The 22,883-nt window shown below is 32.4% G+C and overlaps 1 protein-coding gene across 10 annotated transcripts in view; it reads right to left on the minus strand.

Annotated features, from left to right (window-relative positions):
* LOC129807335 (disintegrin and metalloproteinase domain-containing protein 10) overlaps positions 1-22,883 on the minus strand; it is a 107,495-nt gene that overhangs the window by 62,666 nt on the left and 21,946 nt on the right. For all 10 annotated transcript variants that reach the window (XM_055856541.1, XM_055856533.1, XM_055856539.1 and 7 more), the window contains exon 3: positions 6,671-6,691. In XM_055856541.1, coding sequence (XP_055712516.1) covers positions 6,671-6,691 — 21 coding nt within the window. The remainder of the gene's footprint in view (positions 1-6,670; positions 6,692-22,883) is intronic.

Raw genomic sequence — 22,883 nt, forward strand, 5'->3', positions numbered from 1 at the left:
ATTATAAGATAACGAAAATTTGACACAGTCACTGAGATTTATTTGCTCTTGATTTGTCAAAAAATAGTACTCCAATTTAACGCTAGACTACTAAAAAAAAACTGGTTTTTATTAACAATGCAAAAGTAACCACTTCGTCACCACTTTTTACCACTTTTCGCCAGTTTTGTAACCACTTCTCGCCACCCTCTTGAGAAAGTCCAAACTCGATTATTTTGGGCAATATTATGCAAAGAATACATTCAGCATTTCTTTTTCCTCTTGATCACCTTATTATTACTCATTTTAAATGCATTTTCCTCGCTTTTATTTGGAAAATCAAATTATTAGACTGTTGCAGAAAGTAAACAAAGCAGATTTGACAACTGAGAATCTACTGTGAAGTTAGCGTCGCCTATTGAAAAGCAATGGCGATAGGTGGTAAAATCAATTCAAAACATTACCACTTTCCACCATGCCACATTTTTAAATAAAAATAATATTAAATAAAATATTAATTAATTAAATACAAATTTTATGTATTCTAGGAATGTAATTAAAAGATTATTTATCCAAAAACGTAAATTTTGTTAAATGAAAATTTGATGGCACTTGTTATATTTGGTAAGAAATATTGGATTCGATGAACTGCTCAAAATCTTAAATCCAAAACGAATAGGGTAAGTGTGCCAAATTCCGGCCAGCTTGCAATTTCCGCCACCTTTTTTGTTCTTCGACTTTCTATGAATTTTTAGTTTTTACATACTCTAGAGATTATACAATGCAAAAGAATAACAAAAAATGTAGCTTTGACAAACGAGAAGACGTGAAAAGGACATTGGAAGAATTCCCGAAGGGCAAGGAACATGAGAATGAAGGTGGCCGAAATAGGGCACCAAAGCTATGTCTATATTTTTATTCATTTTAAAATATATTAAGAATGATTTTAGAGTAAATAAAAACGACAAACTGTCAACAAGGTTCTAAGCACACTCATTAAAAAAAAAAAATTTTAGAAAAAATCAATTTCTAATAAAGATATTACAATTCAAACTTGAAACTTTGGCGCTTGCATGCCGCAAACTATGCCGAAATTTGGCACACTTACCCTAATTATTATTTTTCGACTCTATACGTAGCAGCAACGAAAATACAAATAGCTTTGCCGTTCATTTATTTCATAAATCGTGAAAAGTAGCGATTTCAATATAAGTGGCGAGAAGTGGTGATTCCACTCTAACATTGTTCTGAAAGGTTTAACGTTTAGCTTTCTTTATCTCAGTAGTGAGGAGTGTATTCCATATAACTATGTACAAGAAGCGAATTTTATAACATTATGACAATGTCATATGACAAATTTTCGTATATAGTAAATTCTGGAGCAGGACGATATTAAAGGCCGGTGAGTATTGAATGGTATTTGCAAAGAGTTCTATGAAGCTATTAAATTTACATGAATTTCATTTTCGAATTATTTTCCCGATCTTACCTTATAAAAATTTAAGTTTGTCATATGACATTGTCATGCTTTTACAGAATTCCCCTACAGCTACTCTAATTATATGTTTACAGATTTACTTATTTTATTTTCTTAAAACTTTATATTTTCAAATGTCATACATGCCTGAAACTACCTCACTGTTCCCTAAATAAATTGTTGTTGCTTGGATCAGAACTTTTAGTAATTTATTTTTTACCTAAATCAGTAATTTTTCTGTAATCTGTGTACTTCTTTATTATTACAAAAATCGTTGACATAGTTAATGAGGAAGTCACGAGAACTTATGATCTAAGCTACGATATGTAGGAAAAACAGAGGCACCACCGTACAGGGTAGTATACCGAATTATGATTTTTATTTCTAAACTACTTAGACTATGACAACCATTTTTTCAGTGGACTATCTTCTTCACAGGTCTCATCCTCTGAAGCCTAATTGTCTAATATCTAATTAAATAATCACAGTGTTCGGTGCTACCCTGTTTTCAGTGATGCCCCAGTATCCCCTATACCTCTGATCTTTTTTTATATTCCAAGTCCCTATCCTGCACTCTTGGGAGTCATAATATGACATATTTTGTTAAGCTTAACATTTAAAGAATCAAGAATCAATTTAAGAGTTTTTTGACAATTATACAGACACTTATAGACCAAACAGTTACAGATATGAACTCTGGTTAATTGGTGACCCCCTTTTAAGTTCCGCATAAATTGATATTTTTTAGACATTACTATTTTCCTAAGATATCCTTTCTAAGACTCCAAATGCAAAAACAGTATTTTTAATTTACAGTACGTCATCAATAGTGTACACTCTTAAAAAATTATATATATTTAAAAAAAATTATTTTTCAGAGTAAAAACAAAGTAGCGAGAGTAAAAACTAAACTCTCCAACTCCTTTTTATTCCTAATGAGAAAATTAGAAACTTCAACTCACACTATCTTAGTTAGTGAACTGCGCAACATCTATCCTAATTCCGTTTACACTATTACACTCCCAATATCTTTTCTTATATAATCCTATACCCTAACGAGTATCAACAAGTTAGAATGTCGTCCAATATTACTTTCTAGCTCTAAAAATATCATAAAAACATAAATATTTTATGAAAATACTTCATGGAGACCCAACAATGAACATTTGAGTGTTTACATCAACCCCTAAATAATGATGATGGTAACGTAATTCAATAAATAATAATCAATTGTTATTTTCCACATTCAACAAAAACAAACCACCCTCGGTTTATTTTTGTCCTCTTGTTGATGAAAAAAAAACTGCTCAAAGAGAGGTTTCCGATTGATTCATCGACAATATAAAAACATTGAGGGAGTAAATTTGAAAAGTTTACCATTCTCCATTCGAAATATGTTTCACCCCTTGAATGCTGTATTTATGATAGAAAAGTTGTGATATTGGAAATATAAAGTACATAAATAATAATAATGTTTGGGGATTGTAAAAAAGAGTTTGCGTACTTCAAAGAATATCGAAAAGGTTTTATTTGTCAAGAAACCATAGGGCTGAAAGAGTAATTTTAAAGTAAAACTTTCAAAATAAATACAGCTTATTGAGAATGTCATATTTAGATGATACCTTATTGGGAATTCATGAAATAATTAAATCATTCAATTGTTCAATCTTTAGATAGAATTCTCTATAAGAAAATTGTGCAATATCCAGGCTGAAGAGCTATTTTTAATGTTTAAATAAAAAAGGGATAAAGAAGTATTTAACATTTTCCCTTCCACACCAAGAAAAACATTAATATCCATGTAAATGGGAATGAAATTTATGATAAATAAGACAAAAGAAGTGTTTTGATGAAAAAGATACAGTAATACAGCCATGTTCGTTTCCGATGGAAAGAGAGTGAATTAGGGGCAAAAAAAAAGAAACGTTCTTTGTAGGATCATTTATATCACAAAATGCTGAAGGATATTCGCATTTGTCCTTCTCCACTCTCACTGTGATATACCCCATGAGATAAGAATGTATTTATGTTAACGCATGAAGGATATATATTTCCATTCGTTTGTCTTCACGTACAATGAAATGTTTCTCACAAAAAAGAGGTGACTAAAAGTGAAAAACTTTGCAGAATACACAAACTCATAACTTAGAAAATTTGCTATTAAAATTTCTATTACAATTATTTAAATAAATTAAATGAATTTAGCGATCCAACATATGGGACAAAGTATCATTCCAACGAGCATTTTGCAAAGTTTTCCACTTCATCAGTGATGTTTTTAAGTTTTTCGGTTCACAACCCACCGAATAGACTTATAAATCGTTTCAAAAGTAATGTATAATTTTCGATAGAAAAACCAATTAAAAAACCTTTAGGGTTTTAACCCTTTAAGGACGATTGGGACACCGGTGTCCCATAAAGAAAATAATTTTTCCTGACTACCTAAAGTTATTTCTTTCTTATGTCTGTATATAATTGTAAAGTAGAAGGTGGAAGGAATCTAGAATATTTTATGCAAGTCTCTAGCTATTTGCTATGCAGTAAATATTTAAGCTCAAAAATGGCAAATTTTTAAATTCTCAAATTCATAATTGATTTTATTTATTTTTTATACTTTCAATTTATTTAGGAAAAACCCTTTTGGCAATAAAAACTGAAATACTCATACGTAATATTTTTCATTAAAGCGAAAAATATTATTCATTGGTATTGTCAGAAAAATTACTTAAATTTTTGGGCTATTTTTGTCCCTATCGTTCATAGAACCATAAAATACACCGAATCAGACTCTGTTGGACTTTCCAAAGTTAGATGTAAGACTTATCATTGATTATGTTTCCCAGTTTAATTTTTATTGTTGATTTTCAGCCCGTAAAAAGTGTCTCGTCGTTAAAGGGTTAAGAAGTTTTTGTAATCGCTTGAAACTTCCCTAGAAATTAAGGCTTTTCAAAAGAATCCAAACTCATCGTAGTCGGTTTATTAATAAGCTTCGTAGAGCGTTCTGGGTCCTGCCTTTGAAAACGTAAGGAATATTTGAAAGTTACTGGCTTATCTAAACTAAGTAAAATTAAAGCGTAATATTCTAAAAATAAATTTTTGGTGAAGATAAAGAAATTGTTAAAATCAAGTTATTGCCCCGTTTCCAGTATAGGAGAATTCTGTAACACTCTTGCAATGCCATATGACAAATTGCGTTCGAATCTCAGGAGAGTTCATTCGAAAATGTGATTCTGTAGCTGTCTGTGACATTTCCATTTCAGCTCATGTCAGAAGTCACACATATTTAAAATTTCTGGCAATTCAAATTACGATGAATTATATTAAACAAATCAACCAAGATGGACTGTATTTGCATAATCTCATTAAGCAAAGAGATTAAAAAGATCAAAAAAGCCCGCGAATGCATTACTAAGACAAAGAAAAATCTCATACCTGCAGGAGATATCTTTGAAATAAGTTACGGAGATGCCGTGATGTATGCAAAAATTTTCCGGGCCGATTTTCGACCTGTTTTTAGGCAAAAATAATTTGCATATATTTAGGGGTATTTCAAGCATGATTTTGTATTATTAGCTTTATTTAGTAGACAATTCATATCAAATTTTTTCAGTCAGTCGTCACTTAAACCGGAATTCCTTGTTCTAAGTTGAAGATTGTTTGAGAAATGGTTTATCATAAGTAATTATAAAATAATTGAATTATAACATTTCTATCAATTTTTTCTCTAATAGGGTGGAGTCTACACTTATGGACGTTATACACCTGTGGATAGCGTGCAAAAATCTTAAGTTCTTACGTAAAACATATTTCGAAAAGTCATAAAATTATTAGATCATGATGTGATTTTTCGAAATCTGTTTAATTGGATCATTCGACTTTAATAACTAACCCTAAATCAAAATTTACCCAAAAATCTTGTCTGGTAAGAGTTTAAAAGTTCTAAAATCAGATTGCTAAAACTTAGATCTGAAGCTCATATAAGCCAACATTGAACTTAAACCTTAATGTACAGGTCAAACCTACTGCTTAGGCCAAAATTACAATCAAAAGAAGACTACATTCCTGTCTGTTTCTCACTACACCGTCTCTCGACTTAAGCCGTAAATCTGTCTAGGGTATAAACACATATGTCTTGGGCTTAACTTCATAATACGAGCTTCAGACCTAAGACTTAGCCATATGGCTTAAGTGCTCAAATTTTTCAACAATCAAGATTTCTTGAATTGAACTTAGGCTTAGATTAAGTCAAGACAAATGACCTTAATTCTGAAAAGGCAATAAAATTGATTGCTATTTAGGATTTTGAGACCTTCGGGAACTGGGCTAAACCCCTAGTCTGAAGACTGCTTAAACGATCTTCAGATTAGAGGTTTAGCCCCGTTCCCGAAGGTCTCAAAACCCTAAATAGCAATCAATTTTATTGCATTTTCATAATCTTATAGGTCACTTGCCCTTAATAATCCAATTCTAAGTTATTTTTTTTCCAAAATATCTTGATTGATAAGAATTTAGAGCAGTTAAGCCATATGGCTAAGTCTTCAGTCTGAAGCCCGTATTACGATGGAAGAATAAGCTATACTGTAACGTATTAGCAATGAAGCTAGAATTTTATTTTGAATTGAAAACTTGCAAGACACTGCCCAAACTAAAAAGAAAAACATTTTTCAGAATTTTAAAATCCGTTCTAGAATTCTTTATAAAATTATTCAGTTGAATAGAAGGATGAAAATTTATAAGTGTCGAAGAGCCAATGGATTATACATATTTTTCTCCCTGCAGAGATCGAGCAATGAAATCATTAAATATTCAAAGCAATGATGTTTCCCATCTTCTCTATTATTCACTACAAAAAAAACACCCTTACCTCAAGCCATATTATTAAAATGAGGTAAGTATAGATAAAAATGTCTGATATGTATTTATATTCAATAAATGAACCATCCCATTTCTCAAGAGGTAGATTTTTTCTTATTTTTTGTCAGCAGAAAAATGTCGCAAAACCGTCTTCCTCTTTTTTTTGAATAAAGAGATAAACTTTTGAATATCATCCAAGTCAAAAGCTATTGACAGAGATATTTCCATTTAAAAGAATTCTGTGTTAAAAAGATTTCTTGTGAAAAAGAACGTCATATTATTGATATGCTTAGAGTCTTTTTAAGTAAAATTGATATTGTACACAAAATGCTATTCAATAGAAAATAATTGTAATCTTACCTCCAATTTCTCTTCCGGAGCCTGCAAAGACAGAAAGAAGAAAGAGTCAGTATTGGGTCAGTAGGATTGAAACTTATAACAGAGACAAGCTTTTTTAGCTTATGAGATCTGTGATTTTATCATTGAATATTCAATTTGTGGGCTATATTAAATAAAATGAGCGTTGTATCTCGAAAATCACATAAAGAATTTTTCAAATTTAACAATTTTTTGATAAAATCTCGGGAATAGCACAAAATAAAAACCACTTAAAATATATTTAATTAAATTCTAGAAAAAAATAACGAAAAAGCAAAATCATCCACTTTGAAGTAAATTAACATAAACAATTTATCCTACTAAAAAGTTAATTTTTCAGTCCAAAGTTTCATTTTATAATAAATACTATTTGTAATTTCTATTTTTAGTAAGCTGTTGCTAGCGCAATGCTGTAATTAAAGGCCTTTTCTATGCTAATAAAAAAGAGCTTTGTTCAAGTTCATAAAATGAGTCCTTAGTAAGTAGGGGATACTGGGGCACCATCAGACACGGGGTAACACTTAACACTGCGATTTTTTAATGAGATATTCGACTTCTGTGGACAAGGCCTATAGGAATTTATAGGCACTATAGGGATGCTTCTCCATTGAAGAAATGGTCGAGATAGTCCTAGTAGTTTAGAAATAAAAATTAGTGTTTGGTGTTACCCCGTGTTTGGTGGTGCTCCAGTTTCCCCTAATACTTAAGTAGTTAATCAGGGCAATTTTTGGGATTAATTAAATTGTAGCAATACTATAGCAATGATTTATGAAAGAATTGTAGCAAATTAGTAAACAAAGGGTATGAAATGTAAATAAAAATCAGAAAAAACAACTCTCCAAAAAAATATTCCAATAATTACAGTTTTTTTTTCGTGATATATCGAGTAAAGTCCACAAATGGTACTCAAATTGCAAACAAACATTGAAAATGGCATTAAACACACTTGACGCAGTACATTTGAAAAATTTCATGCAATTACAGTGTGACCAATTTTCTGGCAATCCAAACAAAATGTGAATGTGATTAATCTCTCAACATTTGCACAGTACTTCCTCTTGATGACAAGAAAATCCACAATGATTAAAATTTGGTTTCACAACAAAATCCAGTTCAAGTTGTGTATTTAGACACCCAACCACAATTCAGTTACTAATTTGCTAGAAATTTAATTGTGAACTCTAGAGATTTAAATCATCATCATCCTTTGAGCAAATCCAAATGATATTAAATCCCATTTGAATAATCTTTGAAATAATTGAGTGATTAATTGTGTTACTTCAATCATCATCTCCAATTTTCACCATACAATCATTCAATAATTCTAAGGAAAATTGATGATGTATAGAAATTGAATCATCATTGTATATATCCACAAAATTACAATTCTTGTAATAGAAATTGATAACAAGTAGTGTCTTTGTGTGACACGGAGAAATGTACTCTAACTCCAGTGGATTCACCTTCAATAAAACGTGATTATATTTTGAAATGAAGATTATTCAAGAACCAAAAAGGTCTTTAACCTCACTCAAATATTCTCTCCACACTAATGCTCTATACCTTTACATTATTATACCCTATTGTCCCATAATTTTCTACCCTACACATTGTTTACCACCCTCTTCCTGTGTTTATAAATAATGCAATACAACACCACCACAGGTGCCCGGAATTCAATTGGTTACTATTAAATGTAATTATAAATCAATTTAAAATTCCCTCCTTTGGTTTACATCACAATATCCTGGCGTGGCATCAGAAAATGTCATTCAAGTAAATTTTTGGGGGAAAATTGGGAATTTTCCAGAAGGATCTTATGCATAAATTAACAAGAAATTTAATTGAATTGCAGCCTCTTAATCTATAAGTGCCTTTCTTCAAGGGAATTTTTCAATAAATTAATAATCCAACTTAAAGTATTAGACTTTCTATAACCCGTATTGTCCTTTACAGATGCAATAGACTTAGACATTATAGCCAGCTGAATTAGGAATTCTGAGTTGTCAATTAATAATCTAACTTTAGAAAGCACCGGTAATTTGAATTTTTTGAAAATTTTGACAGCTATTGATCGCGCTATCTTCATGAAATACTAAGGGATTTTTATTGAATTTTCCCAGTTTTCCTCAGTAAAAAATACACACAGGGATATCGAAAGTTATTATGACTTAGGAAATTTGAAATACGAATTCTAATTTTGCAGTTCCATGATTCTGATCCCTTCTAAAGTTTTGACAACTACTTGTGGCGCCATCTTAACATTGTATTTTTCTCCACTTTTTTAGGAAATGTATGACAACACTAGTCCTATTCACCGTTTTTCCTAGCGCGCTTGGTCAAATGACAGACCGTGGTATGTAAGATCCTCAACAATTTTTTTTATTGTCCTTTACAGATAAAATTGAAGAGGAAAAAATTAAATTGAAACAATGAAAAATATATTACATGCATATTTTAAGAAATTCATAAAGTTTTATAGCGACATTGTACACTTTAAATATGTGTTAATTTTTAAAAATTTTTAAACTGGTGAATTTCACCGATCTTGATAGGTTTAGTGTCAAGACTATATTGCCATAGGTCAGATTCATTAAAGGAATAAGGAACAAAAGGGACAGATAATCCTAACCGGCTTATGTAGGTGAGATTCTTAACGTAAGTTAACTCGGAGTGCATGCAAATTTGATTTAGAGCTGAAATTGTGAGTCGCCATTCAGTTATCTTGAATCAAATTCGTGAAATTATACAAATTTTGTATTTAAACCAAAATATCAAGGATTTGGATGAACTGACAGAAAAGTGATATATGGATGAAATGTAGACCAGAATGTTCTCTATAATTTTCCTATAGAACATGATCTCATCGATTACTCAGAAGCCAAGATAAGCGAGGTTTTTTGTTTCTTAACTTGTTTTTTCATCCAGAGTTCCCCAAGTGTTCATTTGTTGAACTTCAACTATATCAAAGAATTGTTGTATTTTGTGGGACTTTCCATTTAAAACCCTATTTTAAGTGTCTTGGTGGAGTAGAGGCAGTCAAATTGGCATCTGAGTGATTTCAAAGCGTTATTATGGGAAAAATCAATTTTTTCACACTTAAACGGCAAAATCAAAGTGATAGCGTAGTCTGAGCGGAAAATGATGTATAGACGAAATGTAGAGACAAATGTCCTCTACAATTATGTCGAAGTAATCATCAAAATCGGTTCAGCGACAGTCGAGATAATTGAGGTTATGTGATATTGAAATTGGTTTTTCGACTGTGGCGCCCCTGGTGTTGGTCCCACAAAGTTCAAATGTTCTAGAAAATTGTAGCATTTGTTGAGATCTTTCGTTTAAGCCCTCATTCATCAAAATCGGTCACATAGAACCGGAGATATGATTTTTTGAATTTTGTGAACTTTGACCCCTCATATCTCCGGTTCTATTGAAACCACAGCGCGCATACGCACCATTTTGGAAACGTCCTAGACTGGACTACAACATACTAAAATTTCATTAACTTGCACAATGCCGTTTTTGAGAAAAGTGACTTTGAATTTCGATGAATTTTGACGCTATCACAGCGCCACCTGTGGTGACTTTTTGAACTTCCATCTGAAAGTGCTCATCGAGACGAAACCAAAAAGGTAAAATTTAGGTCGCTATGTTAATTAGAACCGGAGATAGAGGCCGGTCAATGTTCGAACTTTGACCCCTTATAGCTCGGGTCAGGGGTCTTAGATCGACTTAAGGTTTTTTTTGTTTGATAGGTATAATCAACGGCTACAACATACTAGAATTTCAGCCCGATGCACAATGGAATTTTTGAGTTATTCAACTTATAAGATTTAAAAATTTTCTTTTTAATAATAGCGCCCCTAGCGGTGGTTTTATGAACTTGTGATGTTAGAAGGGGAAGTAGCATTTCACGAGAGCTTTCCAAAAAGCCCTCACTTTTTAAATTCTGACAATTAGAACCGGAGTTATGGCCATTTTAAGAAATTTTTTTGGACCCTTATAGCTCGGGTCTGGGGGGTCGGGGGACCTTAAGTTTGGTATTGATGGAAAGCTCTAAGGCCCAGCTATAACATACTAAAATTTGAGCCCGCTCGATGCCATAGGGGCGGAGCTATTGAGAAAACAAAAAAAGGGGGGTCTTCAAAATGGCGGAAGGAGGGGTGGGGGGTGGGGGGTCAATGCACCAAGTTGCAATTTTCACCCGATATATAACCTTTGCCGAAAACCGCAAGTCGATATATTTTTTAGTTTAGGAGCTATTAAGCTCCAAAGAGCGGCCGGCCGGGAACGTAAATTAGCCACATATATATTCGTGATCAGGAAGTGCTGAAACACATTTTGGCCAAATTTGAGGTCGATCGGACGACATGAAATTTTGTTAGGATTATAGTAGGTGAGATTGTTAAGAATCTCACCTAATATGAAGTGTTAGAAGCCAGAGTGTGTGCGAAGCCTGAAAGTTTTCCCCTACTGGAAAAAAACAATTTTGATATTTCTAGCGTTAAGAACGTAATCTTCAAATAATTTTCAATTTACAAAAAACAATGTTTTCAAATATTTTCGTATAACGAAAAAGTTAACAAATTAAATATAAAAAATCGTTTTTATCTGAGTGTATTTCATCAATTTTTCCACAAACAATAAATTAATTCAGTGAGGTATTAGTGACTTCAATCAAATGCACAAATTCATTGAATAATTTCATACTAATGTGTGAATGAATTCCATTTTCACTGTTATTGCCGTTTTTTTTTTATTCACGGACAAACTGTGCAAACTAGACGATATTATCAATTTGTATGCAAATGAAATGACTAATGAATCACTTAGCTAATCAATCCATTTTATCACGAAAATAGCTATTCATGTCACCGCAAATTTAACTCAAAGTAGCAGTATTTATTCACTAACTGATAAGATTTACTTTCGTGCAGGAAATTTCTCATTTAGAAAAATAAATCGTTAACTATTTAGTTCATAACCGGGAAGAAATGGAAAGTAAATAACATTGCAATATAAAACAGTATTTTGAGTAATCTGCTAAATTTAAACATACGACTACTGTCAAAATTTCACAGATTTTTGACGAAAACAATTTACAGTTTTAAAACAAGGGAAAACTGTTCTCAAAACTATATTTTTTAGTTAGAATTTAATAATTTGGAGATTTGACATTTTCTGCAAGAAATTTGACAGAAGTATATCTGAAGCATCGAGTTTTTTTGACGGGCTATACGGACCCGAATGAGTCCGACAGCCTTACATAAAATAGAAGAAGAAGAAGAAGAAGTAGAGTTTTTTGACGTCACGCTGTTTGTCTATCTGTCCATCCGCCCGGCCATAACCACACTTAGACCACAAATGGTCAGAGATGGAGACTTGAGATTGGGACCTTCGGGGATCGCCCTTCCATTAGCCAACTCTGGAGCCATAACATGCTCCTCTTTTTCCCCACATGTTTTTTTTTGATTGCTCGCAAACTTGTTGTGCGGTTTTATGTATATTTCTGGGTAATGTTTTATAGGTTACTGTGGTGTACGGGTGTACCGTAAGTGATGGCCATTGTCTGGTCGGGTATAAAGCCCCATGATCTTTGTGAACTTATCAGTCAATTGTAACCAGTCTCTGAATAAAGATATAGAATTATACATCACAGTTACCTAGGTGGACATTTCATCCATATACACAAATACCATTGAATAATTCCTAACAACGGTTTTTCAAGGTCAATGGTTAAAAAGGTTCTAGAGAGCGTTTTCCCAACCGAGTGAGGTCATGTTTGAGTTCGTTGGAAAGGCCTTGGAATTCCTGACAGACCTGAACTAGTTGCAATCGGTTACGAAGTGGTAATAAACCGGTAATGAACCAATAAGTCATTTTATCCAAAAATTAATTTTACTGTAACTCAGCTATTTTTAAGTATCTTTTGAGTGATTTATGAATCAGTTCAAATCGTTTGTTAATCGGTAAATGGTAAATTATTCGAAGTACTTTTGAAGTATAGCATTCAAGTCGCGAGTTAGAGCATTTTGTAAAAACCAAGGTCGCTTTACCACCCCTTTTTATTATTCTCGTAGAATTATCTTTAGGTAGAGGAAACTGGGGCACCATCGAACATGGGGTTGCACCTAACACTGATTTTTACTACTTACTTTTACTATTTACTTATACTATGACGACCATTTCTTCAGTGGACTAGCATCCCCAGTGGACTATCATCATCGTCCTCTGAAGTCTTATGTCTAAAAGATCGCATTGTTCGATGTTACCCCGTGCACGGTGATGTCCCAGTTTCCCTTATATTTATTTTTCCTAAATCACTTAACCAGATATAATATCCCTTAACGCTTTAGGAAAAGTACGAAAATTAGCATTTTTTGAGAAATAAAAACAACAAACTAGAAATTCTTCTCATCGTGTAAATGACTACTTCAAATTGCTCTGAAAATGGGTAAATGAGTGCTCTACATCTAGATATAAAAATGTTTGTACGATGTAATATCTATAATATAAACTTCTCGCACTACGTTATGGGCATTTAATCCTCCGCTGAAGAGGAAATATACTGAAAATAATCGTTGGAAATCACTATAAAAGATGAAGAGGTGAGTAAGAATTAACACGATTATTTTTTGGTTGGGGAAAATGTAAGTCAAGGTTATATTTTTTTTTATAGACCACAAAGAGGGAAGTATCTATAATGCGCATTCACAAGTACGTAATTATTTATTAATGGATGAGAAATAAATATATTTATTGCTTTTTGTCTAACTTCTTACAAACGATGTGTTTTCACATGAGTCTCACATACAACATTATTCACCTAATTCACTGCGATAATGCACGCAATCTCAGTAGAAGAGATACAAGTTACTTTTGAAATGAAGCAATCTTTAACTAAATTCTAATGTGTAACATTTGTTTAATGGTATAGCATGAAAGCGAAATGTACTGGGATGAAATGTTGAAAGCTTGAGAATTTACCTTTACGGGAACTTCAAAGAAAATTATACTAATTAAAGTAAATAGGAATTCAAGAAAATAGAACTTTGCAAAATGCTCGCACTCATGAGATTTAAAATCCAAATCAGGACAAAGACAGCTTAATGCCCAACGCAAAATAACTTTTGTTTAGTAAACATGTTTTTGGCATTTCAATGAGACTGAGTGAGATCTAGATCTAGTCATCTCGTTCTCTCTCATAGAAAATTTTGAAAACATGTTTACAAACAAAAGTTATTGTGCGTTGGGCATAATATGGAATAAAAATTGATTCGAATTCCCAGCGTAAGTAAAGAAAATTCTCCGGGAAACCTCAAATCGCTGTCTCTTACCGTTTGCTCTTTCGATCTCGTAAGAAACAAACGGAACGATAAACATCATCCCCGTTATTAATATTCAAACCACCAAATTGTTATAAATATAAATGTTTAGGCGGGTGAGTTAGTACAGAGAATTCAGGGAATTAATCTCTTTTATTTTAAATATCGTCTCTGTCTCTTTTATTTTAAATATCGTACGTAACCTCACAAGCATACTTTCACAACGTAACCCCACATAAACATTCCACTTAAAACACTAGTATTTTTTTGGGCAACAGACTATTCACATCCATTGCAATATGCAATAAATTTGCATGATGCTCTGAATATTTCACCACATACCATTTCGAGCCCATAATTTTCCATTATAACTAAATATACCCCAGAATATTTTAGGGAAAAATTATAAATCTCTTTAGTTGCGAGTTACGAGTGACTAATGAACCATGAAATTTGCAGTACAACACTATTAAATCAACTGCAAAGCAGTCAATATCAACGATTCTCTTTGTATATCGGTTACATATCTATATTCAAACAATATAATATCGAATTTCCTTCAAAAAAGATATTTTAGTGAACTAATTGATCTCTGTAAAAAGCACTAGGGGTGTTTCAAAAAAAATTAAAATGTAATTAATTCATGAGATCACCATAAAATCAAATGCAATTTTATTCATTAATTCAAATAACTCTGATTATTATGCTGTGTTTAATCATTCGCACAAAAAAAAGATAAAAGATATACGCTATTATGTTTATTTCAAGCTCTAGCAGTGTGTCGTTAACCTCTGTAATTAATTCATTGATTGTGTTTTATTATAAATTAAAAGAACAATAGAACAATTTGGCAGTATTAATTTCAAGATATTTGACTTAAGACAGCAAAAGCATCGCCATAGGAACCAAAGATTAAGGACTGTGTCTTAACTCAGGATTTACATCTGAAAATTTCTTTTCATTGCTACTTTTATAAAATGCGTTTCTAGATGAAGTAAGGGGAAGTATTCGAGATATCCAAAAATCAAGGAAATATAATAATTAAACAGGGTAGAGGTAGGGGAGGGCTTTCAAGCATCGCACACATTCCGGCTTCAAAAACGCTTCATATTTTTCTTCCATATTCCTTTAACCCATTCCTTACCATTGTATTATACATCATACGCAAATTGAGTGATTTTTGATGATTTATTTCTGGGAAATTTTTATCTGAATTGCTGTCGGGAATGGATTTTTAGTAACGTTAGTTATTCAGTTACTTGACAAAAATAGTCCGACAGGGATGAAAATACATTTTGTTATTATTTTCTTGCTTCGTGGAAGGTCATGCAAAATTTTTGCTCAAAATGGCGGACGGAAAATACGACATCCCGTCGAATTTGTTAAAATTGGCCTCTTTCCTCTTTCCTGATTTGAATTCTAGTTGCCAATTGGTGTTCTTGGATAGTTACTCTATCTAAAACAATAGAGTTTGTAATGAATTAATGCACAGAATTTAAATTCAGTGACCGTTAAGACGTGTGTTTGACAGAGGCTCCCCGCGCCCCCATATGAGATAAAAAAATTTTCTTTTCAAAAAATTCATCTACTAATCTGTAGGAAACTAATCCCAAAATATGAACATTCTATCTCAAGTATTTCTGGTACATTGACTGAATGGGTTAAGGAATCTAACCTATTTTTTTCAGAAGACTTAAGACTACTTATTAAAATATATTGCAACTAGGTCAGATTCACTAAATAAATATGGGAAAAATATAAAGTGTTCGAAGCAGAGTATGTGCGAAGCGTGAAAGCCTTCCCTTAGAACTAAGGTAAAGCTTATAAATTAACGTAAAAACTAAACACCTTTATAAAAAAGACAAGGTCAAGAATTCCACAAGCGTTTCTTTAAGTTCCACATGCAATGACGCATTTCCTAAAATTTAGACAGAGGTTTGCGTCACTGATAATGAAGTCCTGTACGAATTAGAAACGAAACAAAACTTGTTAGAGAGTACGACTCCCTTAGTCTACGGACGGGGATCTCACGGTGCAGTTGGCAAGGGTATTAGTTTTTTTGGTGTAAAGATCCCTCAAATCCTGCAGCTCTGAGTTCGAGTCTCGCCCGGTGTCAAGAACTGAATGTATCTAATGCCGGGTTCAGAATGGAGGTTTAGCCCAGTTCTCTAAGGTCTCAAAAATGTAAATAAGAAACAATTTTCCTAATTTTTCAGGATCTAATGGATAATTTAATATCCAATCCTAAACAAAAATTTCCTCAAAAATATTGCATGACAAGGAATTAGATGAATTAAGCCATATGGCTAAGCTTTAGGTCTGAAGCCCGTATAAGGCACATTTTCGCGTGCAACGCGTAACAAAAATGCATCGTCTTTGCCAAAAAAAATCCGGAAGCACGGCAGAAACTACGGGTGAGATACTTTCAATTAGAGGTCCAAGTCTGAAAAAATAAGGGCCTTGACAGACATGAGGATTAGCCGAGTGATGGCTTAGCGTAATTATATTAGAAATAATGATTAAACTACATTTACATTATTTTCCACTAAGTCGTCTCTCGGCTTAAGTCGTAACCCGCTGATTGAGGATTACTCGTTTTTGAATGTTCCACAGCAGTTTTGGTTCCAGATCGAGTGTCCTTACTGTGGAACTTATTTTAAATACTTTATAGTCAGAGATTAACAATAATAATCTTTCAGAGAAAGAGCACTTAAATGAATTAAGGTAAAGTACCCTTACTCGACCGGGTTCCTCTATTCGACCGGTGGGTCAATTTTTGAATATTTGATGGTGAATTTCATCAATTTCTATGAATTTGTCACTGATTCGTATTATTTAAAGAATAATTGACCTATTAATGTTAGATCATACACAAAATATTATAGCAAATATAATTAAATTGAATAAATAAATCTACCGGTCGAATAGAGGAACCGGTCGAATAAAGGGTACTTTACCTTATTGAAGATTTTATAGAATTGGTACAGATAGGGAAGTGGGACACCTTTAAAATAGGATTTTTCTCTTTTATTTTCAAATGAATTTGGCTTATTCAATGATATAATTTAGCGCTACAAACCAATTGTTAAGCTTGATAACATGGCTTAAGTCCTAGACACACTTACGACTTAAGCCGAAAGACGACTTAGTGGAAAATGATGGAAACGTATTATTTCTAATATAATTACGCTAAGCCGTCTCTCGGCTAATCCTTATGTCTGTCAAGGCCCTTAGTGCTCTACTAGATTTCAGGTAGGTCTGCGTCTCAGCTAAAAGTCACATAACTTAATTCACAAATATTAAAAAATCAGCAAAACTTCTAATTCCTGAAACAAATTTGTGGAACATAATGTAATTTTATTGATTCGAGCCACGAAAAACAATTCCAAATTATGGAATTCTCCCTAAAACTTGTGTACAGCTTTTTTCACAAACTAAAACTCAGCAAATGTATGGAATGGTTAACAAATGTGAGTTGTTATTTAATGACAAAGTACTTGAGAGGATTGCAGTCAATGGTCACCCATCTGGTGTACAGAACACATCCACTCTCATACCTTCTCCCCTATTACACGATATAATGTCACAAATTTCTCTTTTCCTCCAAACTCTAATTGAAATCATTAATTTGCGTGCAACAGAGGCATCCACTTTTGGGCTATATAGGAAATATGACGAGAGATTTTCGATTGGGGAATTCCATATAAGTATACTTGAAGGGTGAACCAATTCAACCTTTAACCCAAAAAGCTAAAAAGCGAGGAAAATCCAGTGATGTTGGAAAATTGAAGACGGAAAAACGAGTGTATCACCAGTACTCAAAATGGGTCAATTTGAGTGTGTAAATTGAAAACGACAAAAAAAGGTAAGGATTCTTTTTCATTGCTCGAATTCCACAGAGAGAGCAATATATTATAATCCCTCGATTTTTTTTTAATCCTAGAGATTTTCACCAAAAGCTCCGATTCTTTTTTTTTACAGATTTCTGCGAATAAATTGATGTCCGAAATAAATTATGCTTAACCGTTCCTATACACAGAAAAAATTAAACGTCAAATTGTTCGTTAATATTTGCGAATTTCATTTGGGACGAAATACTCGTAAATCGTATAACCTATAAATAAGTACGTAAAACTTTGTAATTTTTCACAAATATTGAACACTTGACGAGCATTTTTTTTTCACAAACATTTGTTCGCAAATTTTTTCAAAGTTTTGTCATTTGCTTAAGGAAGTTTTTCATCATAGAAAATTGTACGTACAAATGTTTGTAAAAGAATAAAACATGCTCGTCAGCTGATCAAGTTACGAGTTTTTGTAAAAAGTACAAACTTTTACGAACTCTTTAGTGGGTTATATGATTTAAAAGCATTTCGTAATACGGGCTTCAGACCTAAGGCTTAGCCATCTGGTTTAAGTCCTCTAATTCCTTATCAGGTACGATTTTTTTAGGAAATTGTTGTTTAGGATTAGATATTGATGGAAAATATTCCATTTGATTTTGAAAAACCAATAAAATTGCTTGTTATTTAGATTTTTGAGACCTTCGGGAACTGGACTAAACCTCCAGTCTGAAGCCGGTATAAGTCACCGGTAGGAATTAACAAATATTTAGGAATAATTTTACTAAATATTTTTTTTCTGTGTACCTGACTGTGAGCAGAGTTAACGGCTATACAGTTACGAAACAGCGATTTTAAGACTGGGTTTTCAGTCCTTAGCTTTATTATCATTTCATTGACATGGTCCCGATTTCGGCTTCTTCTTTTCCCTTTCCTTTTTTTCAATTTTAGTTTATTTCGAAAACGGTTTCACCGTTTCAGATGTGTTTCAGAGATGGTCTATAGTGTCTTTTCGTGTATACTAGAAAATGCCCTTAAATCGTTCCCAATAACAAGTTTTCAAGGTCAAAAGTTTATTAACTCTAAAGAGCATAATTCTCAAATGATTTGGGCAAGTTTGCATATGTTTGAAAGCGGTGGCAGCCAAAATCCCGAATGTTCCAAATCCTGAAAGGGATCAAATTATATGGGGGAAAATATTAAGAATAATTTTCCAAGACACAGAGGATTTCCCTTTGCCTCCAGCAAGCGTGAGTGCAATCGTGGGAGTAGCTATGACACTTTTAAGAATTCGGGATTTTGGCTTTCGGGATTTTACCATTCTGGATTTTGGCTTTCGGGATTTTGGCTTTCGGGATTTTGGCTTTCGGGATTTTGGCATTCGGGATTTTGGCTTTCGGGATTTTGGCTTTCGGGATTTTGGCTTTCGGGATTTTGGCTTTCGGGATTTTGGCATTCGGGATTTTGGCTTTCGGGATTTTTACCGGGACCCGTTTGAAAGGTCTTAAATTTTACAGAAGCCTGAACCGGTATCAATAAATAATACGGCCTTAGCCATATGGCTTATAAGGATTGAATTATAAAAGGGCAAATAATTTGTGGATAACCTGCATGTTGAGACGCGATAGATTGTTCTTTGAATATTTAAGTGAATGTGACAAATACACTAATCGAGTCATTTTAATAAAATCAATACAAGGTTTTAAAATATTTTGCTAAATTTGGGAAATATTACCTTAAAGTCAAAATATAAAAAAAAGTGTCTCAAACATGCCGCCGATTCTTCTCTATTAGAATCTAAAAAACCAATAAAAATGATTGCTTTTTAAAATTGTGAGATCGTCAGGAACAGTACCAAATTTGTAGGCTAACGATTGCCAAATGAATAGACCATAAATCGATTTAAGTAAAGTTCTTGCAAAGATGACTCTTAGTACAATTTTTTACATGATTCCTCTCAATAGTAAGACTGTTAAACAACTTCTAAAGAAATATAAAAGTCACAAGCTCATGCACTCTGCGAAACCAGAACGCTTTCTCATCCTTTTCTCTTCAAATATTGAGTGTGATTCTCTGATCTCAGGTCAAAGGTTAGAGAAGTAAAATTGAATAGAACGCAATATATTGAAGAAAAATTCTATAGAAACGACTATTAATCAATTTTTATCGTAAAATTCCACACATATTTTTATGATTTTTTTTCCTTCAACATGTCTAAGTTATACAATAAAAAAACCTCAAATGACCAGAAATTCAATTGACTCATACCCCCTTTATGACCACACTTTTCTTCTCGCCATTTGTGGTACTTTTCATGGTGTATACTCTATACTATATGGATCTCTTTTTATTTTCCACTCAACAGAGGAAAAACCCATAAAAATCCACATATATAGAATACCAATTACGGAATTTTATGCTTCAATTTCAAGTGAATACGTAATGCAAAGTATTGGCTAAAATAGACGACATGGTTGATGATGGTAGAGAAAAAAAAATTGGAGTTTGGGAAAGTTTTTCTTTTTTTTCCAAATGAATTGATGGCCGTAAAACATTCAATAACGTCGTTTCCAATTGAATTTCAATTTTTCTTTCAAATTCACTGAACACATAATTGTCGATCAATTGCGTCAAAGATCGTGCATTTAAATATATAGGGAAAATTATTATAGTGAATAGAATGATGAAATTTCATTAAAAAATAGCTTAAATTGTCCATACACTGAGAGAAATCCGAAAAAGTTAAAATAACATTTCGGAAATGTTAATTTTACCCTGCAGTATTGATCCGAAATCAGTGTAAATATTACGCTTTTTAGGTGTATTATGGGTTAAAGTTATCCTTTTTCATGTTACTTTTACCATTAAAAAGGTGTAAAATTAACATTAAAAAATGTTAATATATTTTTACACTTAAAAAATGTTAAAGTTACGAAGAAAAAAAGTTAATCGCACCCGCTTTTTTTCTCAGTGTAGGATTTCATAGTAAAATTTCTGATAAATTATTAAAGTTTTAGTGTTTCACAATCAATTCCATTAGTCCAGAAACGCTAGAAACAGAATCTTAATTAATAATTCTAATGATACAGAATAAAATACTCTTAATCCGTGTTTATCAAATTTATGTACATAAAACCTATTGAATTTAAAAAAAAGAGTGCAGCAGATTAAGCAATATTTTGGTAAAAATGTCCAGTAAAGTTCAAATTTTGTCAATTTTTAATGCATTTTTCTCGGGATTATAGCTTTCAGAATTTTGGCTATCAGGATTTATGCTTTCGCGATTTCGGCTTTTCGGGATTTTTATCCATTATTGGGGCACTAGTAAAAATAAAAGGATAAAATTGATCCAAATTTGATCCTTTTGCAAAGGATAAATCAAATTTGAAATTTTGAATGCACATTTATCATAATAGAACATATTAATTTGATCCATCCTTTGCAAAAGAATCAAACTTGGATCAATTTGATCCTTTTATTTTTACCAGTCAAAGGGACTTTAACTCATTCGGGATTTTGGCTTTAGGGATTTTGTCCGGGACCCAGTAAAACCCTATCCATAAACTCGCTTTAGGAAGAAAACTTTAACAATATAACACTCTATCTTTAATTCTAATACAAAAAAAGAATAAAAATTGAGAAAAGGATGAATGTTTATTACAGATTCATAAATCTAGTTTATTTGCAAATAAATATTAAGAGCTTGGAATTGATAAACATGCCTATATAATAAGCGTGACTAACAATTTTATTATTTATCTCATTTTCCGCGAAAATTGCACTAAAATTCAATAACGGACCTTGTGCAAAAAAAAAACAAATAATTTTAATGATATCTGTTTCAGTTCGTGAACTTTTATAAATGGATAAAAAAAATCCGCCAAATTTACGGTATATCGTTTTTTTCCAAGTTAAAATTTAAATCATTCTCGCGATGAATCATATATTTTAATGTTGCAATAACCATATTTTTTCTTCATGTTTGAGCGTTCAATGACACTTGCACGTCAATTTTCAAACCAACGATGACTCCCCATATTCCCCCAGTAAATAACGCGACAGCACAGTGCCTAAAAAAAGACCGCATACAACAATAAAAGAAATTATCATTGCTGCTATTGACCCCCCACATCTTCATTATAGAGTGCCTGGTACTTGCGACAAACCATATAACGCTAAATAATTTATATGAAAAACATGATAAAAAAAAATTATTATAATATATCACAGCAATTTTAGCTCCAGTATGACGCGACAAATAAAATTCAAGTGGGAGTGAAAACAAGAAAGATTTTACAGCTTTTCCATCCACACAAACATTTTATGGGGTTATTATTTACTTCGTCTTTTGTATAAGTCCTCTTTTTATATGTTTTACTACACAACACTTAACTTGTATGGATACAATTTTCCCTATTAAGCAATGAAACAGCTCCACAGAAATCAATTTCAATTTTCCTTAGAGCATTTTTCTTTCTCTACATTTGAAAACTGATGAAGGTGACCCTTCTCAGAATAATCGACAGTTTCAAAAAGAAAATGTGTAACATACTTTCTCTCATATTTCCTTGAAAACATATATATGTAGCGAAAGGATTCATATTCATATTGAATTACACTTGCAGAAATAGTTCAAACCATATTGTAGATTTTCCAAGGAAAAATGAATAACTATCACAGAAGTGAAATTACGGACATATTTTTTTAATAGTTATAATCGACTTCTTGAAAACCCAGAACCCATTCCTTATGAGAACGTTCCTTTACTTACAAAGATAGCTACATCAGAATATATAAGTAACTCTATACTGGAAAGCTTTAAGAATTCAGTTTTACGGCGTTATCACACTTGTACATTAAAATTTTAATGTGATTCACATTAATTGTCGCTTGTAAGCGTCCAAATATGTTATTTGTGTCTTTGAGTCACTTACTATTTGGGGTTTTTCTATTTATTGCTAAAGAAGTGGACTTGGCCTGCAAAAATAAGTTTAATTTTACCTAAAGCATAAATATTTTTCACATTAA

The sequence above is a fragment of the Phlebotomus papatasi genome, chromosome 3 (genome assembly GCF_024763615.1).
Source record: "Phlebotomus papatasi isolate M1 chromosome 3, Ppap_2.1, whole genome shotgun sequence".
Classification (NCBI taxonomy): domain Eukaryota; kingdom Metazoa; phylum Arthropoda; class Insecta; order Diptera; family Psychodidae; genus Phlebotomus; species Phlebotomus papatasi.